The sequence below is a fragment of the Crocuta crocuta genome, unplaced genomic scaffold, assembly GCF_008692635.1.
Source record: "Crocuta crocuta isolate KB4526 unplaced genomic scaffold, BGI_CrCroc_1.0 scaffold334, whole genome shotgun sequence".
Classification (NCBI taxonomy): Eukaryota; Metazoa; Chordata; class Mammalia; order Carnivora; family Hyaenidae; genus Crocuta; species Crocuta crocuta.
The window spans coordinates 2,690,778-2,710,748 of NW_027533260.1; the positions used below are offsets into that span (position 1 = coordinate 2,690,778).

General features: G+C 50.6%; 2 protein-coding genes across 5 annotated transcripts in view; both read left to right on the forward strand.

The window, feature by feature from the left end:
* PLEKHA4 (pleckstrin homology domain containing A4) overlaps positions 1-17,311 on the forward strand; it is a 26,024-nt gene extending 8,713 nt beyond the window's left edge. For 2 of the 4 annotated variants that reach the window (XM_077747315.1, XM_077747314.1), the window contains exons 11-20: positions 67-147; positions 304-453; positions 1,700-1,798; positions 4,431-4,571; positions 5,647-5,746; positions 5,820-5,896; positions 14,856-15,017; positions 15,751-15,809; positions 16,163-16,275; positions 16,849-17,311. In XM_077747315.1, coding sequence (XP_077603441.1) covers positions 67-147; positions 304-453; positions 1,700-1,798; positions 4,431-4,571; positions 5,647-5,746; positions 5,820-5,896; positions 14,856-15,017; positions 15,751-15,809; positions 16,163-16,275; positions 16,849-17,117 — 1,251 coding nt within the window. In that variant the 3' untranslated portion in view covers positions 17,118-17,311. The remainder of the gene's footprint in view (positions 1-66; positions 148-303; positions 454-1,699; positions 1,799-4,430; positions 4,572-5,646; positions 5,747-5,819; positions 5,897-14,855; positions 15,018-15,750; positions 15,810-16,162; positions 16,276-16,848) is intronic. The other 2 variants (XM_077747318.1, XM_077747317.1) reach the window with 2 other exon arrangements.
* An 8-nt stretch (positions 17,312-17,319) lies between these two features.
* HSD17B14 (hydroxysteroid 17-beta dehydrogenase 14) overlaps positions 17,320-19,971 on the forward strand; it is a 16,748-nt gene continuing 14,096 nt past the window's right edge. The window contains exons 1-4 of the mRNA XM_077747319.1: positions 17,320-17,726; positions 18,234-18,272; positions 18,396-18,478; positions 19,358-19,424. Of these exons, the coding sequence (XP_077603445.1) occupies positions 17,639-17,726; positions 18,234-18,272; positions 18,396-18,478; positions 19,358-19,424 (277 nt within the window). The 5' untranslated portion in view covers positions 17,320-17,638. The remainder of the gene's footprint in view (positions 17,727-18,233; positions 18,273-18,395; positions 18,479-19,357; positions 19,425-19,971) is intronic.

Here is a 19,971-nt window from a genome sequence, read left to right on the forward strand (position 1 = left end):
GCCGCAGGGAGGACAGGGGAGGAGCCAGATCTGGCCCATGAATAGCTTCTGTTCTCCTCTGTCCAGAGTCTGTTGACCAAGCTGTGTGGACAGGACCGGCTCCTGAGGAGGTTACAGGAGGAGATAGACCAGAGGCAAGAGGAGAAGGTAGGAGGCCCTGAAATAGCGAGGGACACTCGGCCTCCCCACCTGGCTCTCCCTTCCCCGTCCCCAGGGTGCCCCAGGATGGGGGAGGACACCGTGGCTCTCTCCCGGGGGCTGAATGTGGAGTCAGAAGTCTAACCACCTTCCGTCTCGGTGCAGGAGCAGCTGGAGGCGGCCTTGGAATTGACCCGGCAGCAGCTGAGCCAAACGACCAGGGAGGCGGCGGCTCCAGGGCGGGCCTGGGGCCGCCAGCGCCTTCTGCAGGACCGACTGGTCAGTGTGAGGGCCGCTCTCTGTCACCTGACCCAGGTGAGCCTATGGGAAGGGGCGTGGCCTCCCAGGAGGCCGTCAGTGAAGGGGACCTGCCAGCAGAGGCTCATGGGAAGGTGGTTTGTGACAGTTCCCCTCTTCCCATGATTGAAACCAGTCATCCTGACGGTCTTAGAGGGCGAGGGAGCAGCCAGGAAACAGGAGACTTAAGTTAGTGGTTTGAGAAGGTGAATTTGACATGGGCTTCATAGTTTTGAATCTTAGCTCCTGCTGTCTGACCTTAGGAAAGTTACTGAACCCCGCTGGGCCTTAGATTCCCCCTTCCTCTTTTTTAGAGAGAGAGAGAGAGAGAAGGAGTATACAGAGAGAGGGAGAGAGAGAATCTTAAACAGGTTCCCCACCCAGCACAGAGCCTGACATGGGGCTCAATCTCACAAACAGGGAGATCATGACCTGAACCGAAATCAAGAGTCACACGCTTAACCGGCTGAGCCACTCAGGCAGCCCCTCAGATGCCTCTTACACAAACTCAAAATGATAAAAATAGTATTTAGTACATATGGTCGTTGTAAAAGTTTCATACATGTGTATATATTTATACATACATATTGTATAATATACATATATAAATGAGTGACTAATACTTATATGATCTATTGTAATATATATCTTGTATATTTATGTATCATGTGGATATATATCATTTATATATCATATACATGTGGATATTTAAAAGTTAGGGACCTGGTCTATGGTAAGAAATATTTAAATGTTAGCTATAATGATTGTTATCTGTAAAATGGGGACATTAATAATACCTACCTTACAAGAATTAAATGAGAGCTAAGAACAGGGCCTCGTACATGGTAAGTGCCTGATAAATAAATATTAGCTGTGATGATGGTGATGATGATTCTCTCCAGGGGGTGCTTAGAGACCCTGGGAGTCTCTCTCTCTGTCTTGACTGTCCCAAGAATTTATCAGATGTGTAGACTCTGCCACCCTAGGGGAGTTCAGAGATAATCAGAGAATTTAGGGAAATCTGTTATTTGTCTACACTCGCGGGTTCATTGGAATGGCAGGTTCCCTATAGACTCTGGGGAATCCAAGTGGTCTGAGCAAAGGGGCTCTTGGGAATTGTAGTCCATGTATGTCCTCTCTCCCCATCCGGGTACCAGGGACCAGGCCTCCCTTTCTCCTCCTCCCAGGTGGGAAGAATCGTAGTGGGGAAAGATCTGGTGCGAGCGCATACTAACCCCGTGTTTCCCCGTTTTTGGGACCTGAGGAGCGAGAGCGGGTTTGGGACACGTACAACAGCCTGGAACAGGAACTGGGCACCTTGCGAGAGACCCTGGAGTACCTGCTACACCTTGGCTCCCCCCAGGTATACCCCTGTCCCAGGACCCCAAACTCCACCCTCTACTCCCCGTTGCCATGGAAACCCTTTAGGCATGTAAGCCCCTCCTACTTCATTTCAAACTCCTCCCTGTCCATCCTTTCCTTTTTAACCCTTTGTTGTAGTTAAGACCCTGCCCTTAGATTTAAGACATACCTTCAAGTTTGGAATCATTCTCTCCTCTGGTTCTAAATCTCTCCTCTAATTTTGAAGCCCTGTCCTCCGATTCAAAATTTCATCCCTGAGCCTTGCCATATCCCGTGTCCTGGCTTTTGCTGTTTTATTTATCCCCTGGGATTTATTTCCAGATCTAGTCCCTTGGTTCAAGTTCCATTTCTTCTTCTCTTTTTAATGTTTATTTTTGAGAGAGACAGAGTGTGAGCAAGGGAGGGGCAGAGAGGGAGGGAGACACAGAATCGGAAGCAGGCTCCAGGATCTGAGCTGTCAGCACAGAGCACGATGCAGAGCTTGAACCCACAAATCGTGAGATCATGAGCTGAGCCGAAGTCAGACACTCAACCGACTGACCCCCCCCAAGCGCCCTGGTTCAAGCTCTACTTCTGAAGTATAAGCCCCCTTGCTTAGCTTCAGACCCACTTCTTCATTCTTTTTTTTTTTTAAAGATTTTATTTATTTTTATTTTTAATTATTTTTTTAAAGTTTATTTTTATTTTTGAGGGAGAGAATACAAGCGGGGGAGGGGCAGAGAGAAGGGTACAGAGGACCTGAAGCAGGCTCTGTGCTTAAAGCAGCGAGCCCGATGTGGGGCTTGAACTCATGAACCATGAGATCATGACCTGAGCCAAAGTCAGATNCCCCTTGCTTAGCTTCAGACCCACTTCTTCATTCTTTTTTTTTTTTAAAGATTTTATTTATTTTTATTTTTAATTATTTTTTTAAAGTTTATTTTTATTTTTGAGGGAGAGAATACAAGCGGGGGAGGGGCAGAGAGAAGGGTACAGAGGACCTGAAGCAGGCTCTGTGCTTGAAGCGGGGGAGGGGCAGAGAGAAGGGTACAGAGGACCTGAAGCAGGCTCTGTGCTTAAAGCAGCGAGCCCGATGTGGGGCTTGAACTCATGAACCATGAGATCATGACCTGAGCCAAAGTCAGATGCTTAACTGACTGAGCCACCCAGATCGCCCTATTTTTTTTTTAATGTTTATTTATTTATTTTGAGAGAGATATAAAGCATGAGTAGGGGAAAGGCAGAGAGAGGGAGGGAGAGAATCCCAAGCAGGCTCTGAACTGTTAGTGCAGAGCCCCACACGGGACTGGATCTCACAGACCACGAGATCATGACCTGAGCCGAAATCAACAGTCGGATGCTTAACTGACTGAGCTGCCCTCTGTGGCTTTTTAGGTGCCCCTAAACATTTTATTTTTAAGTAATCTCTACACCCAACATGGGGCTTGAACTCACGTGTTCCTTCAATTGAGCCAGCCAGGCTCACCCCCCACCCTCCTTCTTCATTGTAAGCCTAATAATCAAGTTTCTAGATCATATATCTTTAGTTTAAAACGTTTACTTCTAGTCTTAAATGCATATTCACAGCTTTACGCGCTGCTGTCTGCATGTTAAACCCTTCCCCCTTCTTCCTGAAATCCACTCTCACTGCTAATCCCCCTCCACATTGGTGTTAAAAATCACTGGGCATCAGTAGTATATGCAAAGAACCAAATTAGGTTTATTGTAGGAATTCAAGGTTAATTTAACACTTGAAAATTACTCCATGTATTTCACCACATTTTTGTAAAAAGGAGACAAGCCACATGATCATCTCAAAAAATGCAGGAAAAACATTTGACTATGTTTAACATCCATTGATGATAGAAACTCTCAGCAAAATAGGAATCAAAGGGAACTTCCTTAATCTGATTATGCATCTATAATAAACCTCCAGCAAACATAGGTGGCAGTGAAATATTAACTCTCCCCCTGATATGTGGAATAAGACAAGGGTGTCTACTATTACCAGTTCTAGTGAAGATTGTACCAATGGTCCTACACAGTAAAATTCTACGAAATAAAGGTACAAGGACCAGAGGAAAAAAGTAAATCTATTTTTATTTATAGATGACATGCCTGTAGATATGTAGAAAATCCAAAATAGTCTCGGATAAGCTATTAGAACAAACAAATTTATCAAAGTCACTGAATGCAAGGATAATATGCATAAATCAGCTGTCTTCCTGTATGTTAGTACCAAACGACTAGAGAATATTTATAAACAATAGTGTTTGTAATCGACATAAATTAAATATCCAGGATGAAATCTAATGAAAGATAGGCAAGACATCTAATCTGAAAGCCACAAAACATCGAGAGAAATTAAAGAAGACCTATATAAATGAAGAGGTATACCATGTTCGTGGATAGGAAAGATACCATAATATAAAGATACAGCCTCCCCAGATTGATTTCCCCAGTGGAGATTTACAATCCCAGTACAAATCTGGGAGGTTTCTGTGTAGAGATTGACAAACTGACTCTAAATTGTATCTGTAAGGGCAAAAGACGAAGAGTAGCCAAGGCAACCTCTAAGAACAAAGCTGTAGGACTAAGACAAGAGAATGTCCAGTCTGACTGGAAGGACAGTGGACTGTCTTTCCTCCCCACAGGACAGAGCATCAGCTCAACAGCAACTATGGATGGTAGAAGACACGCTGGCAGGGCTGGGGGGCCCCCAGAAGCCACCCCACAATGCTGAACCTGACTCCCCATCCCCCGCACTGCAAGTTGAGGAGTCCTCAGAGAGGGAGGTGAGACTCACAAGCCTTTCCCCATCCCCAGCTTCCTGTCCCATCTGCCCTGGCCCATCTCATCACCCACTCACCTTTTTCTCTCTTCCTTTCTTTCTCTCAGCTAACCAACCCCAGGCAAGTATCCAGGCTCTGGAAGCCTTTGTTTCTTTGTTATATTGTGACCACTGTCCAGTGGTGTGCTGGGGCCAGCTCCCCACACCTCCCGAGAGCCAACTGTGTGCACCTCTTCTCCAATTCCATATTCAGTGCTGGCATCATGGTGCTTGAAATTGACCATGGTGGGAGTATTTGCACCACAGAAATCAGCAAAACGTTACAAACCAAGGGTGGTTTTCTCCCAGGGACACATTTATTATGAACCATAATCAAGAGTCAGACACTCAACCGACTGAGCCACCCAGGCGCCCCGAACTCTATCTCTGTGATACCAGTCGGTGACTTCATTCTCTGAACCTTAGTTTCCCCATACTTTTTTTTTTTAATGTTTATTTTTGAGAGAGAGTGTGTGAGCCGGGGAAGGGCAGAGAGAGAGAGGGAGACAGAGGATCTGAAGCAGGTTCTGTGCTAACAGCAGAGGTCCCTACATGGGGCTCAAACTCATGAACCAGGAGATCGTGACCTGAGCCCAAGTCAGACCCGTAACCTGCTGAGCCGCCCAGGCGCCCCTCCCCATAGGTTAAATAGGGACAATAATTGCCGCCTTACAGGTTTATGGAGTGGATTCAATAAGATAATGCAACTAAAGTGCTTATCAGAGCTCCAGATGTATAATCGTGATAAGACCTTGCGCTTAAAATGCCTTGCTGTGTGCCAGGCACTGTTCCAAGTGCCTTCTGTGTATGGGTTCGAGCTCCAGAGATGAATTCAAAGCTGAAATATGGCCCAGAGAGGTAAAGTAACTTCCATAAGGTTGCACAGCTCATAGATGGCAGAGCTGAGATTTGAAATTAGAACATCTGGCCCCTGGTTTTCCCTCTTAACTCCTCCTCCTCCTGTGTCTTGATGGCTGAGTGCCTGGAAAACGGTAACCATGACAACGATAAGCATTACTGTCCTTTCCTGACCGCTCCAGAGCCTGCCTGAGTCCTTGGAGCTGAGCTCATCCAGGTCCCCTGAGGCTGACTGGGGGCGGCCCCCCGGGGGCGACAGAGACCTCCCCAGCCCCCGCTCAGGTGAGTGTCCTGGCCCCGGGTGGGACTCGCTTGGCGTTTCCTGTCTTCACCAGGTCCCGTTCCATCCTCCCAGGTCTCGGATCTCCAGGGGCCGCCCGCGCCTCCAGCCCTGAGAGCCGCCGCCCTGCTTCCCCACAGCCAGGAACCAAGGTAGGCAGTCCGGCCGGCCTCCTCAGGTCCATCTTGTAACCCTTTATAACCTGACCATCCCTAACTCTGGGGAAATAGCTGCGAGAAAGGAGTTCTAGGGCCCCACCCCAGAGCAGAGAGAGAGATTTGTTGAGGGTTGGGGTTGAATTCTGGCTCTGCTTCTTTTTCTTCTTCTTTTTTTAAAACATGTTTTTTAGTTATTTCTGAGAGAGAGAGAAAGAGAGAGACAGCGTGAGCAGGAGAGGGTCAGAGAGAGAGGGAGACACAGAACCTGAAACAGCCTCCAGGCTCTGAGCCAGCTGTCAGCCCAGAGCCCGACTAGGGGCTCAAACCCACGAACCGTGAGATCATGACCTGAGCCGAGGTCAGATGCTTTACCGACTGAGCCACCCAAGCGCCCCTGTCTCTGCTGCTTCTAAGCTGTGTGACTTTGGGTCAGTTATTAAACCTCTCTGCCTCTATGTTCTCATCTGCAAAATGGAGCTCATAGAAGTGCCTACCGCCTAGAGCTGATGTGAGAATTCAAACTAGGTGAATAGCCATCTAGTGCCTAGATGTAGTATTTCATTCATTCATTCATTCATTCATTCATTCAGCAAATATTTATTAAATATCCCCTTGGCTGTCCAATAAGGTAGCCAGTAGCCATATGTGATTATTTAAATTTAAATGATTTAAAATGTGGAGCACCTGGGTAGCTCAGTCTGTTAAGCATCTGACTCTTGATTTTGGCTCAGGTCATGATCTCACGTGGTTCGTGAGTTCGAGCCCCACATCAGGCTTTGCATTGACTGCACAGAGCCTGCTTGGGATTCTCTCTCTCCCTCTTTCTCTGCCCCTCCTCCTCTTCCTCTCTCAAAAATAAATACATAAACACTTTAAAAAAATAAAAAAGAAAGAAATGAATTAAAACGAGGGGTGCTGGCTAGCTCAGTCAGTGAAGCCTGTGACTCTTGATCTCGGGGCTGTGAGGTCGAGCCCCATGGTGGGTGTAGAGATTGCTTAAAAATAAAATCTTTAAAAACATGAATTAAAATGAAGTAAAAAAAAATTCACTCGCTCTCACTGCATTTCAAGTTCTTGGGAGCCACACTTTGCCAGAGGCTACCCGGTTGGACAGAGCAGATACAGAACACCGGGACCATCACAGAAAGTTCTTTTGCACAGAGTTGTTCAGGCACTGAGGGCACAAACGTGAACAGAACGAGGGAAAAAATATCCTTCCCGTGAGTATGACATCCTAATGAGAAGAGGCAGATAATAATCAATTTACTGTACAGTATTTTATACCTTATAAGTGCTTAAAGAGGTAAAGGTAAAAAGTCCGTGTGGCTGGAGCCTAGTAAGCGAGCGAGCGAGCGACGGGAGAGGGGGAGAGGACAGGAGAGATGGTGATGGGTGTGCATCGCGCGTGCATCATCCTGTGGCTGTAGGTGAGCCCTGAGCCCTGGAGGGTTCCGAGCTGCCCAAAGCGAGAGCGGGCGCCCCCTGACGGCCGTGCGGGGAACAAGCCGTAGGGCGAGCGCAGGGGGCCCGACCCAGTGAGGGTGGCGGTAATTTCCCCTGGGTTAGAAGGAGTGGAGATGTTGAGAGGCAGGTAGATTCTAGTTACACCCATCTGCAAACTTTATCCAGAACTCTTCCGACCGGATGTAATTCATAATGCAAATTCCAGGCTGGTAATATGATACATGTATAAAACCTCCGGCGACATCACCCTTAATCAGACACATTACATTTCTCTAGCAAAATGTATGAATATTCATACTTAAACGGGATTTAGTTTATAAATAACGTCTGAATTGAAATGTCAAGTGTTTAAAAATACAGCAGTGAACAACTGAATGATCGACTCAGTGGAATAAAAATTGATTATAAATACCAGGCACTTTTTGGGGCGCCTGGGTGGCTCAGTCGACTTCGGCTCAAGTCATGATCTCACGGTTCATGGGTTCGAGCCCGGCATCAAGCTCTGTGCTGACAGCTCAGAGCCTGGAGCCTGCTTCACATTCTGTCTCCCTCTCTCTATGACCCTCCCCTGCTCACGCTATCTCTCTCTCTCTCTCCCTCAGAAATAAATAAAACATTAAAATTCTTTTTTAAAAAAGAATAAATACCAGGCACTTTTTCTTTCTGAGGAGAAGTTTTAGTACAACATCATGTCACACATCCAGGCACAAATGAGGCCAAGTACCAGGGTGTTCGCACGCAGTAAAGGCTCGTGATGTCTGCTGGCTCACGACATCTCGGGCTCTGACGACAGGGGTCATGGGTCAAGCCATCAACATCATCATCAAGGTGCAGGTGGGCCTCTGAGGCAGGGCCAGGAGTGGGGCTTCCTGGGATGAGGCAAGTGACCTTGGTAGAGTGCCTTGCTATGTCCTCTATTTCTTAACAAAGGGTCTTGACTGGGCAGTCTCGTGGGTTTTTGTTTCTTTGTTGTTTTTATTTTTTCATTCTATTTTATTATTTTATTATTTTTTAACATTTGCTTATTATTGAATTTTAATGTTTATTTAGTTTTGAGACAGAGACAGAATACGAGCGAGGGAAGGGCAGAGAGAGAGGGAGACACAGATTCTGAAGCAGGCTCCAGGCTCTAAGCCATCACTGCTGAGGCCCACTCGGGGCTCAAACCCACAAACTAGGAGCTCATGACCTGAGCCAAAGTCCATTGCTTAACTGACTGAGCCACCCAAGCGTCCCAAACGTTTATTTATTTTTGAGAGACGGAGACAGAGCATGAGCGGGGGAGGGGCAAAGAGAGGGAGACACAGAATCCCAAGCAGGCTCCAGGCTCTGAGCTGTCAGCACAGAGTCCAACTTGGGCCTCGAACCCATGAACCCAAGATCATTATCTGAGCTGAAGTCAGGTACTTAACTGACTGAGCCACCCAGACACCCAATTCTCTCCTTTTTAAATGTTTGTTTATTTTTGAGAGAGAGAGAGTGAGTGTGCCCATGAGCAGGGGAGGGGCAGAGGGAGAGGGAGGCAGAGGATCCCAAGTGGGCTCTGCGCTGACAGCAGAGACCCTGACGTGGGGCTCGAACTCCCAAACCTTGCGATCACGACCTGAGCTGAAGTTGGACGCTTAACCAACCGAGCTACCCAGGCACCTCTGGGAAGTTTCCTTTTAATTGAGCAAATCGGTTGGAATCTCTTGGTCATTAATAAATATACACTGTTGAAGGCCTGCAGTGAGCTGTGTAGGGGCTGAGGGCAGGCCTCCCCAAGATGCACCACCTTTCTTAAAAAAAGTTTTTAACATTTATTCAATTTTGAGAGACAGAGACAGAGCATGAGTGGGGGAGAGGCAGAGAGAGAGAAGGAGCACAGAATCTGAAGCAGGCTCCGAGGTGTCAGGGCAGAGCCCGTCGTGGGGCTCAAACTCACGAACTGTGAGATCCTGACCTGAGCTGAACTCAGTCGCCCAACCGGCCAAGCCACCTGGGCGCCCCAAGATGGGCCACTTGGCATGAAGATTATTCTGAGCTGAAGGCAATCGAGACCCTGGGGACCTAAGAAAAATGCTGGTCCCTCCCTTAACTACACAGAAGAATCTAAATCGGAGCTCTTTCCCAGAATAAGGCTTATTGGCTGCGATAAATTTTATCTAAGTGACTCATCTGAACAGCAGGACAACCATCTAATTACCCAACACCTACTCTTCTCATCGCCCTGTGATGTGCATCCCGTCCCTCTAAAGTCCCCAGGCCCCTACCTGCTTCACCTCGGTCCAGAATGACATCCACACCTCATTTTGCCTGACGGCCTTTGGAATTTGCACGTCCGTATGGGCTCCCCGTGTATACGCCGTTACATTTGGATTTTTCCGCTCAATATATCTGGTGTCAGTTTGATTCTTGATCCAGCTAGAAGGACCCTCGAAGGGCTTAGGGATTCTTGCTGCCTGACAACTGATTATACTCGTTTCATCTTTTCTCCTGTGGGGCGTTATTCCCCTGTGGCCCAATGTCCGAAGTCATTGAGATAATCCCCTTGAATCTCTGAACTGCATAGTAATGAATGTCCCCCCTGCCAGGGCCCAGCGGGGGGGCTCCTGGGTGCACCTGATCTCTGTGGGCAGGAACAGCAAGGTCTGGCATCATCTCACCAGACACCAGATGTGGTTGCTCGANTCTTGATCCAGCTAGAAGGACCCTCGAAGGGCTTAGGGATTCTTGCTGCCTGACAACTGATTATACTCGTTTCATCTTTTCTCCTGTGGGGCGTTATTCCCCTGTGGCCCAATGTCCGAAGTCATTGAGACAATCCCTTTGATTCTCTGAACTGCATAGTAATGAATGTCCCCACTGCCAGGGCCCAGCGGGGGGCTCCTGGGTGCACCTGATCTCTGTGGGCAGGAACAGCAAGGTCTGGCATCATCTCACCAGACACCAGATGTGGTTGCTCGAGGGCTTTGGGACAAGGAGGTCCTTTCTTTTTCTTTTTTTTTTTTNTTTTTCATCTACAGAGTCATTTTATTTTATTATTATTATTTTTTTAGTTTTACTTATTTATTTTTTTTAGTCCTCTCCACCCCCAACATGGGCCTTGAACTCACCATCTCGAGATCAGAGGCGCCCCGTCTTCGGACTGAATTCACCAGCCAGGGGCCCCTGGAGGGCCATTTTAAACATCCTCTGAGCCCTAAGTCCGTGCTGGCATTTTTCTTCTGAGCTCTTAGAAGTCACAGATACTTCTTTTTTTTTCTTTTCTTTTCTTTTTAAGTTTATGTTGAGAGAGAGAGCAGAGGCGCCAGCGCGGGAGGGGCAGAGAGAGGGAGAGAGAGAGAGAGTCCCAAGCAGGCTCTGCACCGAGCACAGAGCCCGACACGGGGCTCCATCTCATTACCTGTGAGATCATGATGTGAGCCAAAATTGTCAGTCGCTCAAGTGACTGAGTTTTGAGAGAGAGAGAGAATGAGTCAGGGAGGGACAGAGAGAGGGAGAGACAGAGGATCCGAAGCAGGCTCTATGCTGACAGCAGAGTTCCATATGGGGCTGGAACTCACCAGCCGTGAGATTGTGGCCTCGAGCCTAAGGTGGAGGCTTAACCGACCCAGCCCCCTAGGTGCCCCTTTGGGAAGCCTTTTAAGGGCTAGGGAAGGGGCGCCTGGGTGGCTCAGTCAGTTAAGCCTCCGTCTTCAGCTCCGGTCATCATCTCACGGTTCATGGGTTCAAGCCCCGCATCGGGCTCTGTGCTGACCACTCAGAGCCTGGAGCCTGCTTCAGATTCTGTGTCTCCCTCTCTCTCTGACCCTCCCCTGCTCTCTCTCTCTCTCTCTCTCTGTCTCTCAGAGATGTTTAAAGTTTAATAAAACATTAAAAAGAAAGAAAGAAAGAAAGAAAAAGGCTAGGGAAGTCCGCGCTCCAGACTGGGTCACTTGGTAGAGCACGTGACTCTTGATCTTGGGATTGTGAGTTCAAGGCCCCACGTTGGGTGTACAGATTACTTCAAAATAAATTGTTTTAAAGGGTAGGTTAGCTGAGTTGGGATGAATGAACAAAAGGTTCGTCCAGGCAGAAAATGGTGCCCCAAACAAAGGGTACAGGCTCTGTACGCAAAAGCATGGAGGTGATGCGGAAAGAGAAAAGCTTTGGAGACAAAGCTGCATTTAGTACTTGTTTAAGCAAGACAGACCTATTCTTGGACGACACAGCGCCCCCAAGTGAAGCAGAGAGCTGGTGTCAGACAGCGGGGACTTCAGAAATGAGGTGGACTTCCGGAAGTGAGTTGTTTAGGAATTGGACCCTGAGCCGCCAGAAATGTGTGTCTGTAGCTGATTGGCCATCACCGATTGGCCGCGTTTCCGAAGCTTGGTTGGTTGAGGGGCCATCACTCCATCAAACATTTAAAAGCCTTTCCGGTGCTTATTTAACCATCGTGGGTTCCAAACAGTGAGTCGTTCCGTAGGAGGAGAGGAACTGCGCGATTCTCAGTGGTGGCGTACAGGGCGTAGAGCCTGGTTGCGCTCCCTGGAACACTGCTGATCTTTGGGGGGTGCTCCTCCCTCACCCCAAACACGTGGTTCTGGGGGCTGTGGCCGCCGAGAGCCCAGGGGTGCTGTCCGTCGTGAGTTCTAACGATTGCAGAGGCGCTCGAGGAAAAGGACAGGATCCAGGATCGGTGGGTGGTAGTAGTGCCCACGAGCTGTATTTGGCCCACCCTGGGGCAGTTTGGCCTGTGGGAGAAGTGCCTCACAGGATGGGACACTCCAGAGGTCACTGCCTGGAGGCCACAGGCCCAGAAGCCCCCGATGGATGGTGTGTTGGGGTCAGAGACCTCCTGAGGGCAGCAGCCGCCTGGGGTCTTTCCTAGCTACGAGTTTATCTTATCTGTGGCTAGCAGCTGTTGGCTTTGGGCACTGTCCCCTGGAGTACTCAAAGCAGGCAGGCTGTGTGTAAGTGGCTAAAATTACCTGCCTATTTGGGCTATGTTCTTCTGGTTTTTTTTTTTTTTAATATTTTTATTTATTTCTAGGAGAGAGAGAGAGAGAGACAGCGTGAGCAGGGGAGGGTCAGAGAGAGAGAGGGAGATACAGACTCTGAAACAGGCTCTAGGCTCCGAGCTGGCAGTCAGCACAGAGCCCGACGCAGGGCTCGAACCCACGAACCGCGACATCATGACCTAAGCGAAAGTCGGACGCTTAACCGACTAAGCCACCCAGGCACCCCGAGTTTTTTAATGTCTATTTATTTTGAGAGAGAGCACCTGAGCAGGGGAGGGAGGGAGGTAGAGAGAGAGAGAGAGAGAGAGAGAGAGAGAGAGAGAATCCCAAGCAGGCTCCATGCTGGGAGCACAGTGCCCGATGCAGGGCTCAAACCCATAAACTGTGAGATCATGACCTGAGCCACCCAGGTGCCCCTTCTCCCTAGAATTTTCTAGCCAGAGGCTGCTGCTGAGAGTTTTCTTCTCTCTGATTTTGTTTGTTGGCTTATGTGTTTGTTTGCTTAAGCCATACATTCATGGTCTTCGAGTCCAAAATCAGGGCGTTGTCACCAGGGCCCGAAGGCACCAAGGAAGGGTCTTTTCCAGGCACCTCCCAGTCCCTTGACGGGTGGCAGGAGAACACCAGCCATCACGTGGCATGCTCCGTGTGCGTGTCCGTGTCCCCACGGCCCCCTTTCCTGAAGGGGAGCACGTGTGTGTAGCTGGAGAGCCCTGTCGGCCTGTTTCCTGCCCGGAGCAGCCGAGCAGTCTGACAGCCTTCCTGCATCTGGGCCCCTCTCTGTCCCCTCCGGTTCAAGCTGGCAGCGTCCCCGCTGAGATGGTTTCCTGGATCCACACGTCACATGCCTAATCTCTTAGCAAAACGGGTGTTGTCTGGCCACACCCTTGGGGTTCTCTCCAGACTTCTGGTTTCTTTTTAGTGCACTTCCCCCCAACCTCTTTGATTTATCTCTGTCCTCTTGCGTTTTAAGTTCTTCAGGCTAGAAGTCCATGATCAAGGTGTGAGCAGGGTCTTGCGCCCTCTGAAGCTGCCAGGATCTGCTGGAGGCCCCCGTCCTAGCTTCTGGTGGTTCCTTGCGGGGGATGACGTGTTATCACGTGGGATTCTCTCAGTGCGGGTGGTATCTGGTTTGGGCCAGAGAGAGCTCACCAAGTCCTTTCAAAGGCCAACCCAAATCGATCCTCTNAAATCGACCCTCTTGACGATTTAGTTAATGCATCTCCTTCTTGGAGCGCCTGGGTGGTTCACTCGGTTGAGCATCTGACTCTTGGTTTCGGCTCCAATCGTGATCTCATGGTTCATGGGATTGAGCCCCGTGCTGGGCTCTGCACTGACAGCACGGAACCTGCTTGGGATTCTTCTCCTCTCTCTCTGGCCCTTCCCCCACTTGTTCACTCTCTCTCTCAAAATAAACATAAAAAAAAAAATTGTTTAAATACATCTCATTCTTCCTTCTGTTGTGTCTAAGCTGACTCAAGAGTTGTTTCTCAGGGCACCTGGGGGGCTCAGTCGGTTAAGCGTCTGACGTCAGCTCAGGTCATAAACATGAGGTTCGGGAGTTCAAGCCCTGCGTCAGGCTCTGTGCTGATGTCTCAGAGCCCTAGAGCCTGCTTCGGGTTCTGTGTCTCCCTCTCTCTCTATTCCTCCCCTACGTGTACTCTGCTTCTCTGTCAAAAATAAAGACTAATAATAATAATAACAATAATAATAATAGTTGTTTCTCATCATAAACAACCCAGAATCTGGACTGCTAGAGCCAAAAAGCTGGGTACGGGGGCACCTAGGTGGCTCAGTCAGTTAAGCATCTGACTTCAGCTCAGGTCATGATCTCATAGTTCATGAGTTCAAGCCCCACATCAGGCTCTGTGCTGACTACTCCAAGCCTGGAGCCTGCTTCGCATTCTGTGTCTCTCTCTCTGCCTCTCCCCCGCTCACACTCTGTCTCTCTCTCAAAAATAAGTAAACATAGGGACGCCTGGGTGGCTTAGTCGGTTAAGCATCCGACTTTCACTTAGGTCATGATCTCGTGGTTTGTGGGTTCGAGCCCCACGTCGGGCTCTGTGCTGACTGCCAGCTCGGAGCCTGGAGCCTATTTCGGAGTCTGTGTCTCCCTCTCTCTCTGACGCTCCCCTGCTCACGCTGTCTCTCTCTCTCTCTCCTAGAAATAAATAAAATAAGTAAACATATAAATAAAACAATGTTAAAATATTTAAAAAAAAAAAAAAAGCTGGATATGTCCAGGAAGTGTGGGTGCTTGGCGGGCTGGGGGTTTGGATTCAAACAGGGCAGCTGATGGAATTGAAGCCAGAGAGGTGGGTTGGCCCTTAAACATCCTGAGGGTGCTCGGCGCCACCGGAGGACCGAGTCAGCTCTGGGTGCAGGAAGACTGCTCTGCATCTGGCAGTGAACTTCATGGTAGAGGGCGAGACTGGAGGCCAAGAGGCTCAGGGAAGAGATTTAGGGGAGCAGCAAGGCTGGGCCTCAGGTGTTCCTCGTCTCCCCAGGGGCCCCTCGCCCGGCCTCGGATGAGTGCCCAGGAGCAGATGGAGAGAATGCGCAGAAACCAGGAGTTTGGACGGCCTCTCCCTCGCCCCGCTTCCCCCCGGCGCCTCACCCTGGGGAGGACACTGTCCCCGGCCAGACGCCAGCCTGACACAGAACAAAGAGTGAGGGGAACGGAGGGTGCGAGGTGGGGTGGTAATGGATCCTCTGCTTCTAGTTTGAGCCTCGGTTTCCTTCTCTGTAAAATGGGGATTTCCACTACCTCTTTACCCAGAACTGGGTTTCCAGACTCACCCCTGATCTGTGTGCCGATGCGATGGCTCCCCTAACGGGGTGGGGATGAGGGGAGGCAGACAGCTTCGCTTCACCAGTGTCGTTCTTCCTTCAGAATGGGGGTCACAGGTCTGGAGCATGGGTCCAGCTTTTCTGTTTTAGTTACTCTGCGTGATCCAAGGGAGAAAAAAAGTGAGCGAGTAAGGAAATGATTGTATTCATACTGTTGACAAGGGGAGAGCATTCCCGAGCGAGTGGAAGATCAGAGAGCCTCAGCATGATGTGTGAGACTTTCCTAGGAGGAATTAGACAAGTCCTAGGCGGGTGATTTTACTGCTGGGATTGTGCTTGTAATCAGAAGGCGTCTCAGCTGAACACCAGAGGTTTATCTCTGTGTCTAGTTAGTTTTAGAGGGGACGAACTAATTAGCCTCAGCTAATCCGTTACGAGGCATGAACTGTGAATTTGGAGGGCCTGTTTCTGGCCTTGTCTTTTTAACCCTTGCTGTTTGTCAGTGCCTCAGGAGGCAATTTCATTCCCTCTCTGAGCCCCTTCATTTCATACTCAAAATCCGACCGTGGGGACTTCCAGGTGAGGAATTGTAATGCCGCAATTCCTTTACAGCCTGTCCAGGGACACTCAGGGGCCCCCAAATGGCTCAGAAGCTCTGGATCCTGGAGCAGGTGAGGAACTGGGAAGGGAAGTAGCACAAATGCAGCTTGCCCAAGGCTGTTGTCTCTTGAGTACTAAGGTACAGACTGCAGGGGCTTTGAGAGATGCTTGGGCTCCCGGGGCATCAGAAAGGCCAGGATCCACAGTGAGAACTGGAGTTTCCCAGACGGCAGAACTGGATCGAGACAAAACTCTGCTTCTGCGTTAGGAAAGCAAGTGAAACTTAGGGGGGAATAGTCTACAAATCCCATAATGCAAGCCCTGTTTGAAGCCCTTTAGAGACACGTGCTAGGGACTACAACTCCCAGAAGGACCCGCGTGGTGCTGTGGTTAGACGCCCCCCCGCAAATCTCTTTGTTTCCAGTCCAAGGACCATCGCCCCTTATTTGCCAACAGCCGAAGGTCACCGGGAGAGAGTCCTCAGCCTCTCTCAAGCTCTGGCCACCGAGGCGTCGCAATGGCACAGAATGATGACAGGTGAGGAGGGGCTGGGGGTCTTGGACTCTTGGGTCTTGGGGAAGAGGCAGCCAGAGCCTGGAATCCTTGGTCCAGGTGGGGAGGGGTCTGAGGCTGCTGGGAATCCTTTGTCTTTGGCTTTTTTTTTTTCCAATGTTTATTTATTTTTGAGAAAGAGACAGAGAGAGACAAAGTGTGAAGCGGCAGAGAGAGAGGGAGACACAGAATCCAAAGTAGGGCTCCAGGCTCCGAGCTGTCAGCACAGAGCCCGATGCGGGGCTGGAAACCACGCAACTGTGAGATCATGAGCTGAGCCGAAGTCGGCCGCTTAATCTACTGGGCCACCCAGCCGCCCCAAGAGAATCCTTTGTCTTGATGAAGAAAGTTGAGGGCTCAGAAGTTCCAGATCCCAGGAAGGAGGGGACAGGGTTTCAGGACTCCTGGGTCTGGGGGAGGAGGTGGATGGGGCCAGACCTGTGGGTCTGAGGGAGGAAGGGGTGGGGACTGGACTCCAGGGTCTGAAAGGAAAGGCCTAGGGGTCCGGACTCCTGTGTCCCAAAGTTTGCCATTCTCATCCCCCACTCTGCTATCCAGGTGGAAATTTGGACTCCCGAGGAGACCCTCTTCCCCCGGCGCCACCGCCTCCGTCAGAACCCACTCCCCAGGTGACCTCGCCCCCGAGATCTCCAGTGGCTAATTCCAGTAATTCCAGCTCTGCAGGGTGCTCCCACCGAGGTGGTGGGCGTGGCGCAGGCCCCGCCTCTTGGGAGCCCACGTGGGAATCCGGGACCGCCCCTCCCGCCCTGACCCTAGAGGAGGGGGCGTGGCCTCTGCGGGTCACCCTGCTGCAGTCCAGCTTCTGACCCAGGCGCCGCAGCCAATCGGAGCGTGAGGGCGTGGCCTGGAGGCACCTCCTGGAAATCTGGAGCCACTCAGGGCGCCGTGGGGGCGTGGTCTGGTCCCCGTGGAGGCCCAGGGAGGAGTTTATATGGCCAAAGTTTGATTTTTCCCAATACTTGTCCAAATTCGGATTAAAACGTTGAACTTCTAGTCAATAGCTCTCTCTCTCTGTCTGTTTGGGATTATGATACTGGGGTCTCTTAGGGACAGAGCTGGAGTCGTGGACTCCTGCATCCTGAGGAGAGACGGGGGGCCTCGAACCTGTTGGTCTGAAACAGGAGGCAACTCGAGCCTGGATTTCTGGGGCTGAGGGAGGAGGGGGCTGGGGCCCCACTTGCAGGCTTCTGCCCTTCCCGGCAACGCCCCCTCAGGGCCGGGCTTCCAGGATACAACCCCTATTTATGGTCTGACTCCACGGCCTCACCCTGACTCTGGAGGTGGAAAGAAGCACCTAGCGAGTGACACGGAGACGGACAGAAGCAGAATGGCCACGGGAACGCGCTATGCCGGGAAGGTGGTGGTTGTGACAGGGGGCGGGCGCGGCATCGGAGCCGGGATTGTGAGAGCCTTCGGTGAGTAGGGGGTCTGGCTGTGCGGGGAATATTGGAATCTGGGAGAGGAGAGACCCTGGGAACGAGTGGGGGTAGGGATCTTAAGTGGAGATTTATATCCTATAAAAACTCAGTTTGCAATGCTAATGAAGGGGTAGGCAGTGTTAGCCTGCGGCCTGAGCCTTTGGCGGGGCTCCAAAACTGGTTCCTTGCTTTCTCTGGGTCTCAGTTACTATAACTACAAAGTCGGTGGTTGGGGAATGTCGCTTCCAAGGTTTCGGGTTTATTCTGGAACCCAGGGATGGGGGCTCGGGAAAGCCCAGCAGGCATCTGGAGTGGCCAAGGAGAGTATGTGTCAAATCTTCTGTCCTTTGCTCGAGTCTAGTCGTGCTCTAGTCTCATCATGAGACTGTGGTCACGAGGGGGACTCGATGGGGAGATAGGATAGGTTCCCACTCCAGGCGGCCACCAGAGGGCAGCAGAGGCCTTTGCCAAGGTCTGTGCTGGAGTAACCTGTTCTATTCTCAGTGCAAAGCGGGGCTCAAGTGGTTATCTGCGACAAAGATGGTGAGTGAACGTCCCTCAGTCCTCATCCCCCGTCCCTCCTCCCTCAGCCCCAGGAGTCCTGGCCCCCAGCCCCTCCTCCCTCAGACCCAGGAGCCAGGACCCCCAGCCCTTCTCTCCCTGCAGAGTCCGGGGGCCGGGCCCTGGAGCAGGAGCTTGCTGGAACAATCTTTCTTCAATGTGATGTGACCCAGGAGGAAGACATGAGGGTGAGCGGTTCTGGTCCCTGCCTGGTCACAAAGATTTCAGCTCAGCCTCATATTGAGGCTGTCTCTCATTCTGCTGGCCAGGTTCTGGGTCTCCTGGGAAGGCTCTCCTTTATCTCTTACTTCTTCAAGGCTCTTGTCATACCTGTCACGTAGATCAGAACAAAAACCCCTCATTGGATCTCCATCTGTAAGAGTTTTTCTCTTCTGTCCCTGTTTTCAAGTTTCTTTTTAAAATTTTTTAAATCTTTATTTATTTTTGAGAGAGAGAGAGAGAGANCCCGACGCGGGGCTCGAACCCACAAACCACAAGATCATGATCATGACCTGAGTTGAAGTCGGACATTTAACCGACTGAACCACCCAAGCGCCCCGTGTCCCTGGGTGTTTTAAGTTAACTTATTTATTTTGAGAAAGAGAGAGAGCACAAGCATGGGAAGGGCAGAGAGAAAGAGGGAGGGAGGATCCCAAGCAAGCTCTGCGCTGATGCTGGGCTCGAACCCAAGAACCAAGAGATCATGACCTGAGCTGTAAGAGTCAGACGTTTAACCAAGTGAACCACCTAGGTTGCCCCTCTATGCCTTCCCTTTAGTCAGTGTCTCTCTGATGTCCTCACCACCAGCACCCCACCCCCACCCCAGAACCCCTCACCCAGGCCTCTGGGCTAATGGAGTGCAGTGTGAATGTACCCAGCCCTCTGCTCTCTGGTACTCCTGGCTTCCTGTCTCTTCTGCCATGCCTAGTGATTTGGGGGAGTCCCCCACTTCCTGTCCCCTTGGCTGTGACTCCAGCTTCCCCCGCCTCACCTTGCGTTTGGGAGTCCAGGCTCGTCAAGCCTGGGTGCCCGCGCAGCTCTCTCTCACAAGACGTCTTTGTCATCAGGTCCTCGTTTCTGAGACCGTCCGCCGCTTTGGCCGCCTGGATTGTGTGATCAACAACGCTGGCTACCGTGAGTCATGAGGCCCAAGGCCATTCTCCACTGGCGCCAGCCCTCTCCCTGGTTTCCTGTCCCTTCCTCCCGTGCCTCAGTTTCCCCTTTGTCTTCCCCATCCCCTTCTCTGCCCGCTGGATGGAATGCTATAGTTCTGGAATCTTTAGCCCCCGCGGCTTTTATCTGAACTCTGTTCTTTCCCTGTGGCGGGGGGGGGGGGGGGCCTGTGCCTTCACCTCTTCAAGCCTCAGTGCCTACATTTCTAGAATGGGAATGCCGACAGTGATCACCACCATTATAGAGTAAGGTCATCCACTCAGCCTCTTAATTACCAGAACTATCTTGGGCAAACAGCCTCCTTCCTCCCACCCCTCCCTTTGCTGATGACTATGAAGATAGACTCTCGCATGTGGCGTTTAGATCTTGGTGTGGTAACTCTGAGAGTAAAGGGCCATCAGCGTTAATAAGCACATTTCATAAGAATCCCTCATGTTGGCAAACCAAGGCTCAGAGGGGTGAACTGATTGCACTGAGATCACACAGCAAGGCCATGATAAGAGAGACA